Source organism: Lucilia sericata, unplaced genomic scaffold (genome assembly GCF_015586225.1).
Source record: "Lucilia sericata isolate MDLA Ls3-8-SP2 unplaced genomic scaffold, ASM1558622v1 Contig000210F_arrow, whole genome shotgun sequence".
NCBI classification, from domain to species: domain Eukaryota; kingdom Metazoa; phylum Arthropoda; class Insecta; order Diptera; family Calliphoridae; genus Lucilia; species Lucilia sericata.
The window spans coordinates 235,001-256,898 of NW_023994238.1; the positions used below are offsets into that span (position 1 = coordinate 235,001).

General features: G+C 32.3%; 1 protein-coding gene across 1 annotated transcript in view; it reads left to right on the top strand.

The window, feature by feature from the left end:
- LOC119602145 (glypican-4) overlaps positions 1–21,898 on the top strand; it is a 157,724-nt gene that overhangs the window by 419 nt on the left and 135,407 nt on the right. The window contains exon 1 of the mRNA XM_037953501.1: positions 1–1,556. This exon is cut by the window's left edge and continues 419 nt beyond it. Coding sequence (XP_037809429.1) covers positions 1,172–1,556 — 385 coding nt within the window. The 5' untranslated portion in view covers positions 1–1,171. The remainder of the gene's footprint in view (positions 1,557–21,898) is intronic.

A 21,898-nucleotide genomic window follows, 5' to 3' on the forward strand; every position in this document is an offset into this window, starting at 1 on the left:
GAGTGAATGATAAAAAAGTAAATAAAACAAAAAAATTTAACAAAAATTATAAAAATATATTAATAACTGTGTTTATAATTTGTAATAAAAGTGTTGTTGTTATTTTTTCGTTTTAAAGAGAGTGTTAGTGAGTGAGTGTTAATAAAGAGGTGTCAAAATCATTAACAAAAACAACAAATATAAAAATATACCGGCAATTTTAATGCTTTTGAATTAAGTTTTTTTTGTTTTGCTGGGTAAATAATTGTGTCTGTACCAACAATAACAAACCAGCTATTTGTGCAAAATCTCGTCGAGCAGAAAACAAAAGAGTGCCTTTTTCACCCAGTTTATAAAATTTGAAAAAAAAAAAAACAAAAACATCACCCCCTTTTTTTATTCAAAATAAATTGAAACCAACCAGCCAGCCAGCCATCCACTCAGTCAAGTCAGTCACTCTGCTGAACCAACCGTTTAACTAACAACGAACCCTAAACTATACAACAACAACAACAACTTTTACAAAAAGGAAAAAATAAATATATAGGAAAACATTTTGCTATAAAAACTGCCAATAAAACAACAACAACTACAACAAACAATAACAAGCCACCCCGTGCTTTGATTTCATTTTACTCTTCTTTTGCACATTTTAATTTGTTTTTGTTGTGTTTAAGTTTGCTTTTCTTTTGGGATTCATCATCATCACTCTTTTTCCCTTTTTATTTGCAACACTTGCTACATTTAACCGCATTTTGCCGGCAAACATAAACGAACAAAAAACACAACTACAACAACCACTAATAACAACTACTACAACAATAACAATAGGAGTTGTAGTGAACTTAACCAAAGCACAATAAACAAATAAACATTAACAAGAACAGCAACAACAACAACAACATACTTCTCTACTCTCTTTACAACAAAAGCAATATCAATAAAAATAAACGGCTATAAAAACTACAACAATAACTACAATTCCCTTAAAAAAAGCAAAACAAAACAAAAGGATAGAAACTGAAAAAAAAAAATAAAATTAATGCAAAATTAAAACAACAACAAAAAACTAAAAGTTTTAGTTTAACAAATAATTCTATAAAAAGAGATTACAACAACAAACTAAAATTTGTTTAAACTTTATCCTTTTATACAAACAAATAAACTTTAATTTATTAAAAAAACAACAAATATGTTTAACAGTAGAACATTCTTTATTAACAACAACAACAACAACAAAATGAGTTCCTTTTCAAACCGCTCCACCACTACAACAAATTCTTCCTCCACTCAACAACAACAACAAAAACAACAACACTGCCTTTACTCTGGGAATATTTACCGTCCTTTGTTTGTTTCTTCATTGTTATTATTAGTAATTGGTTTATTGAACCCTATTAACCCGATTAATGCTTTGGATTCTATAACCGCTCCACCACCCCCCTTGGCAGCAGCTTTAGCTGCTCCTGGCGGTTCCTCAATACTCGAACAATTTAGTCCAAATTGTAGTGCTGTTTCGCATATATTTCAAAGTCGTGGCATAGATCCAGCTGAAATACCACAGAAACCTTCAAATGGTAAGTAACTAGATGTTTAAAAATCTTTCTAATATTTTGATTTAATATGGAACTACATTTTAAGAATAGTTTTTTAACCTGTGACCTTTTAAATTGTGTTAGATTTCTCCTCTTAGAGGAAAATCTAGGTTAAAATATTAAGTTTCTAGAAAGCGTTAAAAGAAAATCTGTACATACCTCTCGCTATTCGGAAATGTATGGAATAGAATCAAATTTAAATAGATTTGGACTCAAAAACCGTTAAGTCCTCATGATAAAACCGGTAGTTGTTGTCATGGAACTAATTACATAGCTAGGTTAGGTTGAAAAGAGAATCAGATCCGAAAAAATACAGCTAGACCCCTATCGGATCTATTGTGCGCTTCTTTTCATGAAGAAATTGTTGGTGAAAAAGCCTTATGTAGCGATATATGAAAGAAATTTTTAGAATATCAGTTTACTGGACGTAGTTCCTTAGAATTTTTCAGTCAGCCCAGTTCCGTAGGTTGGATCCAATTTGATGAAAATTGTATATAATAGCATTCGCCATTTTCCTTTTTAAATCAAGTACATTTATTGCCGATTATTACCGAGTGGTCTGATACCCATAATCCCCTAAAATGATAAGGGTTTTGAAATTGTTGAAATAAATTTTGTAGTTGTCCTCGGGGAACTAGTTCTGCGTTCTTTGCCTTAACAATTTAACTAAATCAATAACTTTTTCGAGCAGATCCATACTTTACTTTCAGACTAGTTCTTAAAGCTGTCATAGAAAGTTAAACTGTTGCAAAATTTTGACTTCTAGGTCCATGAAAAATTATGCTCATAAAAAGTGTTTACATAAAACTGAAGCATATTTCCAAAAAAGTAATAAAGTAACTAGTTCTTTATTGAAAGAAAAGAACTATAAGTTCAGACTAATTCTTAGACCTGTCCTAAGTAGTTAATACGTTGTAAAATTTTGACTTCTAGGACCAAGCCATTATAAATTATGCTCCTATAAAGCGTTTCATTAAAACGGATACTTATTCCCGAAGAAGTAATTAAGTAACTAGTCCTTTATCAATTACATTTTCATCCATTCAAAACTATGGATTTAATTTAGTGCTTAGACCTATCAGAGGTTAGAATTTATACTTTTAGAACAATATCATTATAAATCAAAGTTAAATAAAGTGTTTAACTGAAACCGTTAACTATTCTCAAAGAACTAATTACATAACTAGTCTGTTGTCTTCTCGATGTGATTCATATTATATAGAAGGTCACTTAATTATAATAAAGTTTTTTGATTGGACCCAAACTTTGGCGCACAACTTCGATTTCTAAAACAATGGCGGAATATACAAAGTTTATTTAAAGTGTTTAACTGAAACCGGTAACCATTCTCTATAACTTGTTACGGAACTAGTTCTTGTTCTGATGTCTTCTCGATATGATTCAAATTTTAATGAAAATCAATAAATTTTAACCAAGTTTTTTTATTCGGAACAATTTCTTAGTCTTGTCATAGATCCTCTAAATGGTGCACAATATTTCTCTCTTAATTTAATGAAAATCACTTTATTTCAATTAAATTTTTTATTCGGACCCAACCCATGTTTCCAAAATGGTTCTTAGACATATTATAGGACCTCTAACTGGTGCACGTTTTAGATTTTTAGAACAATATCAGTGAACAACAAAGTGTTGAACTAGAATCGGTATCTATTCTTGAGGAACTTATTATATGAATATTTCTTTGACAGTCTTTGATAGATCTTTGTATGCGCTTAGCTTAGTTCTGAGAGTTTAGAAGGGACTTTTAAAGTATGATAACTATGCGGGTCCTTCTAAGTATGATTAAGTGATAAATTCTTTAATTAGATCCTTACATAAAAGTTTAAGATAGGGATTACTAAAATTGTGAAGGTTAAACTGAATTAGATACCTATTCCGAGGGACTAATTATGGAACTATTTCCTTGTCAATTTTGTTTAAGATTCGATAATTCTTTTTAAAGTTTTGAATCGAACAATTTGAATCAAAATTATTCCTAGAGCAATGTCATGTTAATTTGTTTGTACGTAAAGTGTCAAGGTCCTCAAAGATCTCATCATCTGGATATTTGTCTAGAGCCTCACGGTATTACTTAATAAGAGTCAAAGATTCAAGTTATGGAATGTTATAAAAAAATAGTGGAGATATGCAACCGATTTTGGAACCAATATTTAAATGGTTTCCTAACTTTTAAAGAATCTTGAGATTTCCATTTCCAAATGCATTTTGAGCCACAATGTTAAATTACCTGGACAAAACTATTTAATAAGAATACATTCTAAAAAGGATATGCCGCTAACCTTAAACAGGTAAAAATCTACAAAATTACATATCACATAAGGATTTACACCTGACAACCTAAAAGATCACATTATAATTTCCCTTTAACACACTTTGTCCCTTTTCTTATTGCCCGCATTGTTTTGCAAAATGTAACCCCATCCATACTGTTTAATATCACAAATACTAAACGATAAACAATCTACTAAAATGAAAACATGTAAACAATTTAAGTTTGATCTACGATATAAAAAAATTTAAAAAATTAAATAAATAAAACCCTCAAACCATAAACATGCAACATTCATCAAATGGTCAATATCTCAACAAAATCGACAAGCACTTAAATAATTGTTAACATGATGGTGTTAATTAAATTAACTATAATTATTATTTAAGTGGCAACGACAAGTAGCAAAAAAAAAAATAAATAAAACAAAAAAAATTATCGGTAGCAATTTAATATTTATCAAAGCTGTTAACTTAAATTCATTTAATAAATTACAACATACTAACTATTAGCTGTAATTAAATATCTAGCTATTAGCAGCTGTTAGTAAAACTAACAATTAAGTGAGAGGGAGCCGCATGGCGTTAGAAGCATGTACATATGTACTTTAAGTTTGCAACGAATTTGTGATAATGTATAATTGGAAGGTGAAAATTTTAGGATCGTGGAACCGATCCACTGCCTTGTGGTTATCAGGAGCAGATCCTGAGTACCACAAGCAGACGATATTCTAAAAGCTCTGGGTTCTAATCTATAACAGTCAGGGAGATGTGTAGTTTGTTCCTATAAACCAAAGATGATAGCCGTCTTGGAAGACCATATTTAGGCAACTAATAGCGACGAAAAATCCCAACAAAATGGTTCTATATCAGTCTAATGTTAGCAACAAATTTTCGAAAATTTTATCTTCCATGATCTATGTATATCCGAGTTAACATAAGTTTATCCAAAGCTTGCTTTCTGAAAGGAATTGTATAGAATTGATCGTTTATTTCTTAGGGAAATCGAATTCACTAAAAGAACGAGATTCTCTTGGAATCACTATTGAGATTTGCGGAATCTGGCTTTAGTTCTTAGGAGAATCGATCGATCGTTGATACAGTAAATTTTTTTCTCTGGCGACCTCTGTTTCCAAGTTCGATTGTATCGAATATATTGATGTTGCATTTTAGTTCTTAGGAGAAACGATCTATCGTTGATACCGTTGATATTTTTCTCTGGAGACCTCTGTTCCCAAGTTCGATTGGAATCTCTATGGAGATAAGGAGAAGCTGACTACAGTAAAAGGGTTGCGGTTTGCTTTCTAATATCTATTATGTATTGAGATATACGGATCAATTATTGCAGAAAAATCGACTAATCATTAATCTTTTTAGAGATTTGTAAGATAAATTTCAATAGTTCGTAACTGTTGTTTCAGGAAAAACTGGTTGCGGACCGATCAATAGCAACATAAAATTCATTCTATAGCAATCCCTCTTAACATATTGAAAAAACTGATTGTGAAGCGATCGTTAGTATCGGAAGTATTATACTTTTGATATCTGAAGAATCTGATCATATATCATACGTTAAGTTCTGCAGCCTCATTCTGTTAGAATCTCTAGATGCTTGGTAATCTGAAGATCGTAAGTTTGATTCTGTTGGAATCTCTATTGAGATCTGTAGTGTATCTAGTTAAGGACTGTTGGAATTACTGTAGGGATCTAGAGAATCTAATCATTTGTTAAGTAAATAAGCCTTTTCCTGTTAAAATAACTATTAGGATCTGGAGAATCGAGACTCTAAGATGGTTGGGTAAGTAAATCCTGTTTTGCTGGAATTTCTATTGTAATTTGGATCCGATTGTAAGTTCCATTCTGCTGGAATATCTGTTAAAATCTGGAGAATCTAGTTACAAAAGGATCTTGAGGAGTGTTCCGTTCCGTTCTATTAAAATTTCGATTGAGATTCGAACAATCTGGTTATAGACCGATCGTTTGTATTCAAAGTTCCGTTTTGTTGAAATATATATTGATATCCGTAGAACCTGCTTACATAGCAAGTGTTTCGTTCTGTTAGAATATTTGTTAAGATCTTCAGAAATCGCCAATTTGGAATATCTTTTGAAATTGCAGTGATAGTCCACAAAATTTTAACAAATCTTTGGAACACAATCATGTGAAATTGAGCCTCTACATTCGTACCACCATCGTAAGTCTCTTTATGTTAAGATCTGCAGAATCCGTTTGTGATTCGATCGTTATGATCACAGATTTCTTGCTGTTGGAATATCTCAAAGAACTAAAGCGATCCTCAATAAAATTTTAACGAATCCATGAGACATAAACGTTTGAAATTGAACCTCTTGCTATTATACTAATATTTAAAAAGGAATCTAGTTACATTCCGATTGCCAAGAGCGTTAATCTCGTTAAATTTAGATTCGAAGAATCTACGATTACGATTTATCGATATCTGGAGAAACTAGTTAAAAAGCGATCGTTAGGATCATAATTCTCGTTCTGTTGAAATATCTTATGGAATTGTACAATTGGATCCGTTCGTTATTCCCATTCTATTGGAATTTCTATTGAATTCTGGAGAATCTAGTTACAGCCCGATCGTTAAAGGAGTAAGCCTTATTCTATTTGAATCTCTATCTGAAGAATCTGTGATCATTTGTGTTGCTAGTCCTGTTCTTTTGAAATATTTTTAGATATCTGGAGAGCGTTAGACTTTGGAATCTTTATTGAGATCTGCAGAACCCGTTATGATCGCACAGCTCTTTTTGTTGGAATATCTCAAGGAATTAAAGTGTGATAAGAAACCATTTGAAATTAAACCTCTTTATATGATACGAATATGTGGCAGAAATATTTCAACCAGATGAAAATTATGCTGTCAAGTTAATCATTATTAGGTCAGTTGTGCAATTACTCCTTCTTTCCTAAAGAAATTTTCATTTATTAAGTGCAAACAGCTTTTAGTAGCAACTGCTGCAGAGAGATGGTTACAAATTCCATGTCAAATTAAAAATACTGAATGTGGTAAAACTTACAATACCCAGTCCATGGATATGGCTGGTTTTTTGCAACTTAATATATTAATTATTTAATAGTTCAGCCTGTCGTCGGTTGCTTTTTTTTTGCAACATTAATTAACTCTTTATAATGAGACTATAGGTAGATGATGATATAGTTGAATGGCTGGCTGTAGTGAAGGAATGAATGGTTGAGAGTTGGAAGGTGGTGGTGGTGATGGGCTGAATCCCACAGTATGAGTATGTGTTAATGGCAAATACAGCAATTAAATAATAAAGAGGAACATGCAATACGTTTTAAGATCAAAAATAAATAAGGAAGCCAGCGAGCGCGCCAAAAAATACAAAAGCAAACGAAACGCACATAGTTTATAATAAACATCACAGCGAGAGTGAGGTTAAACAAATGGAAGTGTTAACTGACAGATGGATGTAAATAGACAGACCTCAAACCAGACATAAAGTCAGCACGACTATCCACATAAAACAAATGAAAACTATGAACCAAGCATCCAGCCAAACAGCCAACCAACCAACCATGAGCCATCAAATTTAAATGGCATATTTAGCAAAATAATGGAAAAAAAAGTTTTTTTTTTTCAAAAAATTATTTCGTACACTTGTGTTTATTTTAAACGCTTGTGTGGTGAGACACTAGAGTGTATGTGTGTGAATACTTTAAATTCGAGGGTGTGTGTGTGTGTGTGTTTGTATATCAGATATTTGAAATTCATTTTATGTTGCCATAAATTTTTGCAAAAAGATTATTGCAAATGGTTCTGAAAATTTAATTAAAACGTCAAGTTAAGTCGTTTTATTTTGTTCTGTAAATTAAGTATGAACATGATTACGAAAGGCAATGGGAATGAATATCTTCTTTTCATGGTTTGTTAAAACAAAGGTCGTCAAGGAGAGATTATGCCTAAAACAATTTACCAAAAAATTTGACTAAATAAGAACGAATTATTTAACTCAATTTGGCCTTTCAATTTAGTTTGCTTTAATTTGGGTTTCCATAAATTCTCTGTAGTTAAGTCTTTACTTGTTGAGACTTGTAGTGTGTAGTCTGATTGCATTGTAATGTCTGCAAATTAGTAGACTTTTTTTATTATTGTTTCTATAAATTTTGTTTTAAACTTGATTTGAATTCAAAGGCTACTTGTTTAAAATAATGTTTTCATTCTTGGAATTGAGACATTAGTTTTAATTTGATGATATTGTGGAAACTTGCCATCTAACTAACTAGAGTATTACTATAAGATTAATAAGAAAACCTTTAAAATATGAAGGTTTTCCAACCCATCCAAAGTTTTCGCTTTGATATCGATGTCGATCTCCTACACCTCTTCAAAAACGGCTTTGGTTAGGTCATCAGTTGAGATTATTTTAAAACTAGATCGTGCGATTAACAACACTCTTTCAGAAGAATTCAAAATTTCAGTAATGAATATTTGCTGAACATTTTCTATCGATTGATCGCAATAAAATTCATGATCCATGCAAAGAGATTTCGATTTCTTAATCTTTTATGCAACGAATTCAGAGAATTTCAAATTGAAAAGATTGCTAATCTTATACTATTGAAATTAAGTTTGACGTCATACGATCTAAATGGTGGTGATCTCCATTAAGATCTCGATAATTTCTAGATAGCTATACTGATCGTTGGGATCGTAAGACTCTTTCTAACTTTAAAACCCAAATGTTGCAAAAAGTGATCGAAATTGTTTCTCTTGGAATCTGTATTGAGATCAGGAGAATTTCTGGATGGTTGTACCGATCATTCGAACCATAATTTTCGTTCTGTTGGCATTTTTATAGAGTTCTAAAGAATCTGGTTACAGATTAATTATTAGGATCGGAAATCTTGATCTACTGGAATCACTATTGAGATCTGAAACCCCTAAGTTGCAGACTGATCGCAAGGATCGTATGTCTAGTTCTGTAGGAATCTCAATTGAGGCTTAGAAAAAGGGATCGACCGTTTTCACAAGTGGCATGCTGTTAGAATCTTTACTGAAATCTGTCGAATCGTTAAACGATCAAATTTTTAAGTCTCGTTGGCATTTTTATGGTGATCTAAAGAAACTGGTTGCAAATCGATCATTAAGTATAATCGAAAGTCTGCTTCAGTTGGAGTCTCTATTAAAATATGAAATACATAACTGTTGGCGGACTGATCTTAATGATCGTTTGTCTAGTTGTGGTGGAATTTCAATTAATGTTTGGAAATTGGATCGATCGTTTTTACAAGTACCGTTCTATTGGAATCTCTATTGAGATCTGTTGAATTTCTAGACGGTTCTACCGAAGGATTGTAATTATCACTCTATTGGAAATTTTATTGAGGTTACAGATCAATTATTAGGGTCGGAAATCTCGATCTATTGGAATTTCTATTGAGAGCTGAAAAACATGATTGCAGACTGATCGTAGAGATCGTATCTCTAGGTCTTAGTTGAGGTTTGGAAAATGGATCGATTGTTTTCACAAGTGCCATTGTGTTGGAATCTCTATTGAGATATGTAGACTCTAGTTACGGAACGATCGTTAAATGATCAATTATAAGTCTCGTTGGCATTTTTATGCAGATCTAAAGAACCTGGTTTCAAATTGAACCTAGTTGAGGACTGATCGTATTGATCATATAAAACTAGACATACTTACATACTAGTTTTTTCGGAATCTCAATTGAGATTGTTTTCACAAGTGCCGTTCTGTGGGAATCTCCATTAAGAGCTAGTGAATTTCTGGACGTTTTACCGATCGTACGGATATTGTCTCCTTGGCATTTTTATGTAGATCTAAGAATCCTGATTACAAATCGATCATTATAATAGCAAGTCTCGCTCTGTTGGAGTCTCTATTAAAATCGAATAAACCTGGTTAGGACTGATCATAATGATTGTATGCCTAGTTCTGTGGGAATCTTAATTAATGTTTGGAAAAAGGATCGATTGTTTTCACAAGTGACATTCTGTTGGAATCTCTATTGAGATCAGTATAATCTAGTTATAGAATGATCGTTAGGAAATGTTTATTGATTTATAGATATCATTCTGTTGGAATAAGCAAGATCACTAAATTTAAAAAGAATCCAATTAATGTTCAATATTCAATTGCTTATTTCAATGATAACTTAATTAAAAACACACACATATTCCCTATCAATTTCTAATTGAATTAAAAGCAATAAAGCTAAAATTTATAAACTCTATTAAAATTCCTTTAAAAAAATCCAGAAACTCACAAAAACTTCACACACAGTAAGCATACGCGAAGAAGCACTCAGTGAACGCGTAAAATTATTAATTAATTGCCTAAAATGTTTAAAACAAAACGCAGGACACCTGCTATAAACTACACTTTTTTTATGAGATGAGACCAAAAAGCAACAACGAACGCAACATAAACGCGTGTCGTAAAAAACAAACCCTTTTGGCCATTGGCTGGCTGACTGGCTGCGGTTGCATGGTCAAGTGTAAGCTGATCATTATACTACCCAAACTCACAAAACTCTTAAATTCGATATTTTATCATTTGTAACTTAAATACCATTTAATTAACTCATTAACTTGGCAAATTTCATAATTTTAGCTTATTGCTCAATTAACTTAAAATTCCACATTTTATAGTTTCATCTTTCTCTCCTTCCCTTTACCTTTACGCAAATTTATTTTCATTGCCTTCTTTAAGGTTTCAATTTTCGTCATGCTGCTAATCTGCATACATACTACCATATATACACTGGTATTTAGGATAAGTTAAGAACTGTGGGCTGTGAAAAGTAACACCCATACAAACAAACAAATAACCGATCTACATAAATATGTAGTGTAACTAAACAAGATTCTCTTGATCACCATCATCATGATTGTCCTTTCTGTATACAATGTATTTCTTTTTCTTTTATTTTGCCTGTCTGTGCTTGAGTTTAACAACGAAAAAGAAATCTTTAAGAGATCAACACAAAGACATTATCACCAACATTATCACGATCAAAGATGTTACCATGCCATGAATCATTTGCTTGCCATTGGCTACACTGAGTGCAACAAAGATGGCATGAGAGAGAAAGAAGTGGAAGAAAGATTTGAAAATCTAAACTTTATTAATTTTTGTTGGTTTTAAACAGAGTTGTACAGTGGAGTTCTTTTAAAAGAGTTCGTTCTGATAGGGAGTTGGTTCCACTGAAACTTATTTCCGAGGAAATGTTAAGAATTATTCGATAGACCCATTGACGAGTCAAATATCTTTAGGGTATCACGAAGTTTTCAATTACTCTGGAAAATTGTTGCGAATTTGAAAATTTGTAGCGGTTTTGTTACCTAATTCCCTGGAAAATAAAGGATTAGGGCTTGGTAGCGTGAATCCCGGAGAATCAATTTTTAATGTCTCCGCAATTGTTTTTGAAATAGAGCAATGTCAACTAAAGAGTATTCGGATCAAATCAGCGATCGATCGATCAAATTATAGTGATCAATTCGTTCAAACATTCCGTAAAATAGCTATTACCCCCAAAATGTCGCAAATAAAACAATATGTTGTCCAGAAGAGACTGATCTGGAGTGATTGCCTTTGACTAAAGTTTGCTTAAAAACTTGACATCATCTAAAAAGACTGACAGAATCAAATTGTACTATCTTGGTAGTCGGGCCAGAAGAGATTGATCTTCACTGATCAATAGTGATGGTTTTTGACTATTATTGGTATAAAACTTTGACGTTAAAAGTCAGTAGTATGCCTCACTTAAATATAAATAAAGACTGTGGAAAGTTGATCTGAATTAGATCAATTATCTGGGTTTAGCTATCTCTGAAATCGTTGCAATTTTCCCTTGAAAGTAAAGATAGATAGATCTGCAACGGAATCTAGTTGCAGACAAGTTTTGTAGAACGATCTAACCGATCGTTAGACTTTTTTAAGATTTGCAAGAGTTTCAATAGTTCGTAAATCTTGTTTTCCATTAAAATCTCGAAAACCCGATTGCTGGTCGTTCAATAGGACCGTAAGTCTCATTCTGTTGGAATCTCTATTGACATTATTATACAGTTTGAATAACTTTTGAGATCTTAAGAATCTCTAGAAACTTGGAAATCTTGAGATCGTAAGTTTAATTTTTTTTGGACTCTCTATAGAGATATGCAGTATCTTGGGGCGGATAGTCTGATTACAGATTGATTATAAAGTTAGTTTTATCGTTCTACTGTTTGGATCGTAATTATCATATTGTTTGAATCACTTTTGAGATCTAAAGAATCTCTAGAAACTTGGAAATCTAGAGATCGTAAGTTTCGTTCTTTTGGAATCACTATTGAGACATGCAGTATCTGGTTGCGAACAGTCTGATTACGGACTAAGCAAGTATCGCTCTAACTCTTTTAAGATTTGGAAAGTGCGCACACGTTTCTGAATTAGAGTAATTCGGCTCAGAAGAGATTGATCTTCAGTGATCTGTAGTGCTCATCTATGACTATTAATGGCATAAAACTATGACTTCAGAAAATTTCCTGGCGGGATCAAATCTTGCTTTATTGGTGGTCAACTATATCATAGTTATATCGTTCATGCAGCCTGTCTTCGATTAGCTTTCACGTCCACGCCTTTATTGGTCGATTTAGGCCAGAAGAGAATGATCATAACTGATCGTCGATGATGATAGACTTAAATAACTTTGTTCTTAAAGAAATACAGACCAATACATAATGCCAATGACTGAAAAATCTTCTCAAATTTGTGGTCAACTATATCGTAGTGATATCGTTCATGCAGCCTGTCTTCGATTAGCTTTCACGTCCACGCCTTTATTAGTCGATTCAAGCCAGAAGAGTATGATCATAACTGATCGTCGATGATGATAGACTTAAATAATTTCGTTCATAATGAAATACAGACCAATACATAATGTAGATGACTGAAAATTCTTCTCAAACTGCAATATTCTGAGAATCTATACGGAACCCCCAATTTCATTCTGGTAACTAACAAATCTTTCAATCTATAGCTTCCAGCTGAAAGCTACAATTTTCAAATTATAATTAAACCTTGTTACCAAATCCGTTTTCAGCTATATATATGCGAATAGAGTTGCTAAAGTGTGCTATGCTTATTAAATACAATTGCATTTGAAATTCCACAGATGTCTTTGGCAACCAAAAAAAAAAGTATACATTCTTTTAAAAATGTCAACAGATTTTCCCAATATGTAAGAAATTCTTTGCCAGCTTTTATATTTAGCTAAGGAATTCACATTAAGCGAGAACTACTGTAGCTAGTAGTAGTCGAAGAAGGAGAACAAGTTGAGGCCACCTTATAAGATACAGCAGACCAGACCAGACTTAAATGTGATAGTCTACTCCTTTACACATTTAAACATTATTAAACAAACATCTACTACAATTCTTTGTAGGTTTTTTATTACTGCTGTAATATTAGTTGTGTTCTGCAGCTCAATGAGTTTAATTTTTGTAAAATTTTCGTTTGTCCACGTAAAACAACAGAGATCAGTTTATATATATATAGTCTCTATATGGTTAGATTTCAATACTGGCAATACCTGCAATAGGTATTTCTTTCATATAGATCTTTAACACATGCCAATAGCCATGCTCTTTTACTCTCCTTTTTTAGTTGTTTTTGCTCTCTTAAGCTCCCTGGAATTCCTTAACTTTGGCCAAGGAAAAAATGTTGTCATACTACTTTTCCACATTAACAACACGATCAATGACTGTATTCTTTTTTTTTTTAACTGAATGACTGTTGTACGCTGTTTAGGATGGTTAGTAGTTGTTAAAACAAAGTACATGACTGTTGGTTGGCTTGATCGTTTGGTAGTTAAAGTTATTTAGTTTGTTTGAGGGGGGTTTTTTGCAATTTTCGTTGCTGCTGTCCGAAAGCATTTCACAAATCATTTACAGCCATTATGAGTTTCAGCAGTTTTTATGCATAAGTTCGTTTGTGTGTCCTTTTGTTAAGTTCTCAAATATGCAGTGTACTAAATCAATATTATGCATGCGCCAACGCGCATAGTTCTGTTTATGTTTGTTGCTGGTTTCGTGCAGTATAGTATGTATGAGTTTAATTTCGAAATGAGTTGGCAACATGCATTTTTTGGTTTGTTAAAGAAATCAGCATTATATTTTTTTTGTTTTGTTTAAGGAATGAACATTTCTTTTATACCGAAAAACTCTCACGTAGTTTTAGTATTTTTATACAAAGTAACTTTAGATATCAATACTTGTGCAGGATTGAAAAGGTTGCCGTATTGTGATAGGTGATCGTAGAGCGATAGCTTCAGTTACATTGATACAAATCCACATTAATTTAAGACTTCAGAAGGCCAATCACACGATCTTGATGGCTAATTTACATAATTTCAACTCTTCGGCTAGTCATTGATCCTTTGCGCTTGTCGATCACTTAATTGTAACGAATGAAAAGTCATCGTTAACTTCTGGTTCAATTCGTGATTATACACGAGCTACAATTCGCCTAACTTAAGTTTTGTGAAGATTATGATTTCCATTAAAGATCTATTTAACTTTAAACTTCTCGATCAATTGGATCCTTTGATATATAATTTGCAAAGTTGATGTTAGTTATCCAATTCGAACCAATTCGCTTTGAACTTGCCAAAAACTATAAGAGAGAGTATATATGTAATCGTCGAAATGAGTGTTTACTGGCATAACCGCTCTATTCAAAAACGATTCCTATGTTTGACTTTGTCAGCAATTGATCATATCAGTTTGTCGTCAGTGAGGGTGTTTACTCTCAATATTCGAGATGATCAGTATGTAAACTATGGAATTCTTTAAAAAAATATCAGATCTGTCGAGAACAGTTTTAAACTTTTGTAGACTTTAAGTTGGGAAATTTCGTGTTAAGACTTTGATCTGCACTTTAATAAGATCTTATTGAGCTAGTAAAGATCTTTGATATAGTCTTGAAATGTTTCAGAGGATGGCACAAGGCTAAAAAGGATTTGAAGCTTAGGAACTAAACAGTAACTATCGAAGCTTCTCAATATTCGACATGATCGGTACGGTAAAGCATCATTAAACAAATATCAGACCTACTGAGAATAGTCTCCAGTTTTTTCTCTGTTTACAAAAACTTATAATTTCACAGACTTTTACTTGGGGAATTTTAGGTTTAGACTTTGATCTGGACTTGTACAAGATCACATTGAGACAGAAGAGATCTTTCATTGGATTTTGAAGGCTCTCAACCCTTTTGATTTGTATATTTGACTCTCAATACTCCAGATGAATGAAATATCAAATCTGTCAAGAAGTTTCTATACTATTAACATAATCTTAAACTTTCACAGACTTCACGTTGGGAAATTTCGAGTTGAGGCTTTGATCTGTACTTGCAAAAGATCTTATTGAGCCAGTAAAGATCGTGGATATAGTTTTTGAAAGTTCCGGAAGATGGCACAAGGATAAAATGGAGTCACATCTTCTTTTGATGAAGCCTAGGAACTAGAAAGGATTTGCGATAGTTAATTCTCAATATTCGAGATGATCAGTTCCGTAAAACATCGAATTCACTGAGAATATTCCCCAACATTCGTTATTGTTCACAACATCTTAAACTTTCACAAACTTTAACTTGCGGAATTTCATGTTGTACACTTGTATAAGATCATATTGAGACAGGAGAGATCTTTCATTGGATTTTGAAAGATTTGAAAATGACATAGGATAAGACTGATAGCTATATAGAATTTTCGATAGTTGATTCTCAATATTCGAAGTGATCGGTTCGGTAAATCATTCAATTCCTTTCCAGCATTCGTTATTAATCGTAAACTCTTAAAATTTCACAAACTTTAACTTGCGGAATTTTAGGTTTAGACTTTGAACCGCTCTTTTACAAGATCACATTGAGACAGGGAATGATCTTTCAAGTTTGAAAATGATACATAAAAGAGGAAATATCAAGAAGGTTCCTAAGCCTACTTTTCCACAACGGGAAATCAAATATAGCGATCTAAAATGATACAAATGAACGATATTTCGAATTGATCAATATGTCTTTATCTTATTAGTGATCATCCCTTGGCCGAAAGATCTTTGGAAACAATAGAAACTATTTGAGAAAACCCTTGAATATGCAAGTTTTAACACATCTATCTGGCAACTCTTATCGAACATTTGATTTAGTTTTAAAACAAGATTTAAATGTTGATTTGTTTTTCTCTTTTTGTTGTTGTTGTTTTTGAATCTTAATCTTTAGCATGCATCGACTCACATCCATAGTTCTTGTAGGATTTTCTTGGTCTTCCAAAAAGAGATTCTGTTTTGTGGTACTCTTACGATTTACCTGTTCTTAGGGTTTTCACATTTCACAGCCATTTTTGTAGCTTCCACTATTTATGCTTTTCCTTAACATCATCCTCGTTCTCCTCGTCTTTTTCCTTCTTGTATTTGATGTTGATATTTAGCCTATCATTACTTTATACTCTTACTCCTCTTCTACTTGAATATTCATTGCCACTACTTATGGCTATGTGTTAGTGTGTGTGTGACTGCAGTCGTAATATTAAATGTATCGCTATGCGCCTCGACTTGCATTTTAAGTAACTACCTGTAAAAGGCAGAGGAGTTCTTTACTGCGCTTAACATTGTGAAAACGAGGTGTAGTTGCTTGGTTACCTGCGTGTTTTTTTGGGTTTATTTTTGTTGGCTTTTGCATGTCGCTTAGCACGGCCTTTGCTCCTTGACGCATACTCTCCATAAACATTTGAGAAATTGTCGTTTTTCGTTTGTACGTTCTTCTCTGATTTCTTGGGATCTTGGTTTATTTGTTTGGGTTGTGTCTCCGTCCGTCTGTCTGTCTGTCGTGTTGTTTGGTTGTTGGTAGTAATTGTGAATTTCTTTGTTAGTGTCGCACATTTTTGATTACGACCACGTTTAAAGCGTCTTTACACACATTTGATGTTCACATTAGTTGTTATTTCTTGCAGTTTAGTGGACTGTGTGTTTGCCTACGTCCGTCCGTCCCTCCGTTTGTATGTTTGTATGTCTGTCTGTCCCGCTATTTACTGGCTCTCGGCGTTTGTGCAAGGATTTATGTTTGTTGTTGATATTAATCATGGTGTCATTGAAATCGTTTATATTATAGTATGACTGGGCTATATAAAGAATGTGTTTTAAGCCTTAAGTAGTGGTAGTCATCGTCTGTCTGTCTGTCTTTATTTCTTTCTATATTTTTGCTGTTGTTTTAAAAAAATAATTTTTACCAGTTCTGTCTCTGTTTGTTGTTTTTATTTTTCTGTTTTCAGTTAGATATGCCGATAATGTAGGCCTATCTTTAGTTTATTTTTCGCTATATATGAACATATTTAAATCAAGCAACAAAGAATGTGAATCAACTCAAAACCCCTAGTCATTCGGTGTAGAAAACGGGTTAATCAGATTGACTCATAAATATTCCAAGTGATCAATTTTATGGTATGTTCTTGTAGCTCACTCTCTTATGGGAATAAATTATTTATGTATATTATTTTTTGAGTTGTAGCAAAAAAAAAAAAAACAAGTTAGAGTGCTATATTCGGCTGAGCCGAATCTTAAATACCCTCCACCAGCAACTTTTGTATTAATACATTTCTAATTAATAAAATATTTGTAGAAATAAGTTTTCTCATGTCTTAAATAGAAAAATCCCTAGATTTAAACAGCTTAAATCTACTACAATTCCAAGATTTATTGAACATTAGAAACGCCACTTTCATTTAAATTTTTATAGCGCCCTAAGATATGCTTTAGCGATATTTAGTATTTGCATGTATGTATGTGTGTGAAAGATTTAAGGATTTTCAAAATACATACATATATATAATTTTGTTCTTCACAAATTGATAATGCAAATAGTTAAATACGGTTAAAGCGCTTTTAGGGGCAGGACCTAGTATGAGAGATATGACCAAATATAGACCGATCGTGAAAAATTTTTGAAATAGCATTAAGTGCTTTTTGCATTACAAAACAGTATTTATGAACAAAAATAATATTTATTTATATCATTATTTGGTAATGAGTTATGTGCCTTTAAGTGTTTTTCTGAAAGGGACCTTGTATGGGAGCTATGATCAATTATGGATCGATAGGAAAACAATTTAACAGTAATATTTCTCTGTATATGAGCAATATTTTTGCCAAACTTTATATGGATATCTTAATTTAGTAATGAGTTATGTGCGTTTAAGTGATTTTCGGGAGGGGACCTTGTATGGGAGCTATGACCAGTTATGGACCGATCGGAAAAAAAAATTATCTGTAATATTTCTGTGCATATGAGTAATATTTGTACCATATGGGTATCTTAATTACGTAATGAAATATGCGCGTTTAAGTGATTTTCGGGAGGGGACCTTGTATGGGAGCTATGACCAATTATGGACCGATCGAAAAAAAATTTCCACAGTAATATTTCTGTGCATATGAGTAATAGTTGTGCCAAATTTTATATTGATATCTTAATTTAGTAATGAGTTATGCGCGTTTAAGTGATTTTCGGGAGGGGACCTTGTATGGGAGCTATGACCAATTATGGACCGATCGGAAAAAAATTTCACAGTAATATTTCTGTGCATATAAGTAATACTTATACCAAATTTTATATGGATATCTGAATTTAGTAATGAGTTATGCGCGTTTAAGTGATTTTCGGGAGGGGACCTTGTATGGGAGCTATGACCAATTATGGACCGATCGGAAAAAATTTCACAGTAATATTTCTGTGCATATAAGTAATACTTATACCAAATTTTATATGGATATCTGAATTTAGTAATGAGTTATGCGCGTTTAAGTGATTTTCGGGAGGGGACCTTGTATGGGAGCTATGACCAATTATGGACCGATCGGAAAAAAATTTCACAGTAATATTTCTATGCATATGGGCAATACTTATACCAAGTTTTATATGGATATCTTAATTTAGTACTGAGTTATGCGCGTTTAAGTGATTTTCGGGAGGGGACCTTGTATGGGAGCTATGACCAATTATGGACCGATAGGAAAAAACTTTCACAGTAATATTTCTATGCATATGGGCAATACTTACACCAAATTTTATTTGGATATCTTAATTTAGTAATGAGTTATGCGCATTTAAGTGATTTTCGGGAGGGGACCTTGTATGGGAGCTATGTCCAATTATGGACCGATCCATAAAGTTTTTCCTCTGAAAGAATTCTATTGACATAAGATTTTAATTTGTAAAATTTTGTGAAGATATCGACATTGTGGCGGAAGTTATTAACAAAAAACCCATTTTCCGGGAATATGTACTTTTGTATGGGAGGTATATGAAATTGTGGACCGATTCTGGCAATTTTCAGCAGGGATCAAGATCTTGTGCAGAAACGAATGTATGGTGATTTTCATGGAATTATCTTGCATAGTTTTCGAGAAAACTACATCAGAATGTGTAAAAAATGCTTATTTTTTTCCGAGGTTGTTTTAAATTTTGATTCATAACTTTTCCCGGTGTAAACCGATTTTGCCCATTTGCAATACCAAACAACTTAGGAAAATGAAGAACATTTTGGGTGAATTTGGTTAAGCTCTATTGCTTCGTTTTATCGTGAGCGTGTTTTACACAGACAGACGGACAGACGGACAGACGGACAGACGGACATAGCTAAATCGACTCAGAATTTGATAAGGACCCAGAATATATATACTTTGTTGGGTCTCAGATGAATATTTCTTGGTGTTACACACGGAATGACAAAGTTATATATACCCTCTATCACCACTGATGGTGGTGGAGGGTATAAAAATGAAAAGGAGTTTCAATGTTGATTTTGAAAATCAAAAACTTTAACTTTAGGATAAAAGTAGATTTACTGGTTGTATAAGTTATTAAGCAAATATCCATTGACATTGATCTTCATTGAAATGCCATAAATTATACGTGTAATATTAATAGTTTTGTATCAGGTCTCTCTCTTTCTTTGGTTTTGGTGGCGATTACAGTTGCTACTAACTCTTGAAAACTTGGGTTTTAATTTAAATGATTAATTATAAACTATCATACAATATCCTGTAAGTATGAAACTAAGTTTAAGACACATGTTTTTAATGGAATGTCAAGCTGTAGAATGAATGACACCTGATATAGGAATTGCTAGAGTTTTGAGGAATTGCTAGTGTCTAGAAATTTGTAAAGTTTAAAAGCATTAGTTTCTCTCTAAGGAAAGCTTTTGCTGCGTTATATTAAGTTTTAGATTTATTCTGGAAATTTTGAAAATGTTTCTCGATCGAAGCAAACAAATTTTAGTTTTCTCAGACGCTGCTAGATCGTCTGAGGTTTCCCTTAAAAGACACATAATAAATATTTATTAATTATATTTAATATTCTCCACTCAAATAACTCTAACTCTGGCCAACTGAAAAGTGGTAATAATTTTGTCTTTATTTAAATAGTTTTTACATCAATAATTTGTCTTTCTGGCTCCATATTTCTTTCGAACGCAGGAAATCTAATCATAATAATCATAAAAATTAACATTTTCTTTTGATATTTCCGATAAATACATAAATATTTTGACCCTTAAATACATTAATTAACTACCAGAGTTAAATATTTAACTAACAATTAAAAATACCAACAAATTATTTTAAAAGAAATATTAAATATTTTCCCATAAGTTCAACAGAAAAAAACTACAAACAAATTAATTATTCATATGAAAACTACCAATAGAATGAGTATAGAAAGAACATGATCAGTTACAAGACATGGTAAATATAGATACTTGAATTGAATTTAGAAATACAGACATAACATCAAAGAAGTTGTTTTTGACCACTACTACTTGATTTGACTGTTACACTCTTTTAAAATTCTGATTCTTCTCTTTATTCAGCTTCAAAACCGATCGAAATTGATCCATCTTTACGAAAGTTTGCATGAACACAACTTATCATATAAACGATAAATGAGCAATCGTGTCTAATCGATCTATTGTAAAACGATTCAGATCGATTCAGATTTTAAGTTTCTATTCTTCTGTGAAAAGGATTTAGATCGTATATAGTCTTTAAGCTTCAGAGAACTAACTGCTTAAGTCAAAATTTAGCTTATCATAAACGATCAATTGTTTCTAATCGATCTTTTGTAAAGACGATTAAGATCGACTCAGATTTTGAGATTCCAGGGAAGAGTTCTTACATCAAAATTTAGCTTAACATTTTCACTTTTCTTAAACGATCAATCATATCTAATCGATCTTTTGTGAAAACCATAATCGAACATAGATTCTCTCTTCCTATAATCTATCATCTCTGAAGTCAAAATTTAGCTTAACATTTTCACTTTTCTTAAACGATCAATCATATCTAATCGATCTTTTGTGAAAAAGATGATCGACCATAGATTCTGTCTATTATATCTGAAGTCAAAATGAGTTTCATTTCACTTTTCTTAAACGATCAATTTTGTCTAATCAATCTATCAGATCGATTCAGATTTGAGGCTTCTGAGTACGAGTTCTTAAGTCATAATTTTACTTCAAACTTTTACTTTTCTTAAACGATCACTCGTGCTAAATCAATATTTTGTGAAAATGATTCTAATCGATACCGATTTGAAGCTTCTGAGGACGAGTTTTTAAGTCTTAATTTTGCTTTAAACTTTCACTTTTCTTAAACGATCAATCGTTTCTAATCAATCTTTTGTGAAAAAGATTCAGATCGATATAGATTTAAAGCTTCTGAGGATGAGTTCTTAAGCCATAATTTTGCTTCAAACATTAACTAATCGATCTTTTGTGAAAAAGATTCAGATCGACTCAGATTTTAAGATTCCGAGGACAAGTTTAACATTTTTACACGATCACTGGTGTTTAATCAATCTTTTATAAAAAAAGAGATTCAGATCGATACAGATTTGAAGCTTCTGAGGACAAGTTCTTAAACTTAGGCCTCTTTCTCTTAAACTATCAATCTCGTGTAATCGATCTTTAATGATCCATCGTATCTAATCGATCTTTTG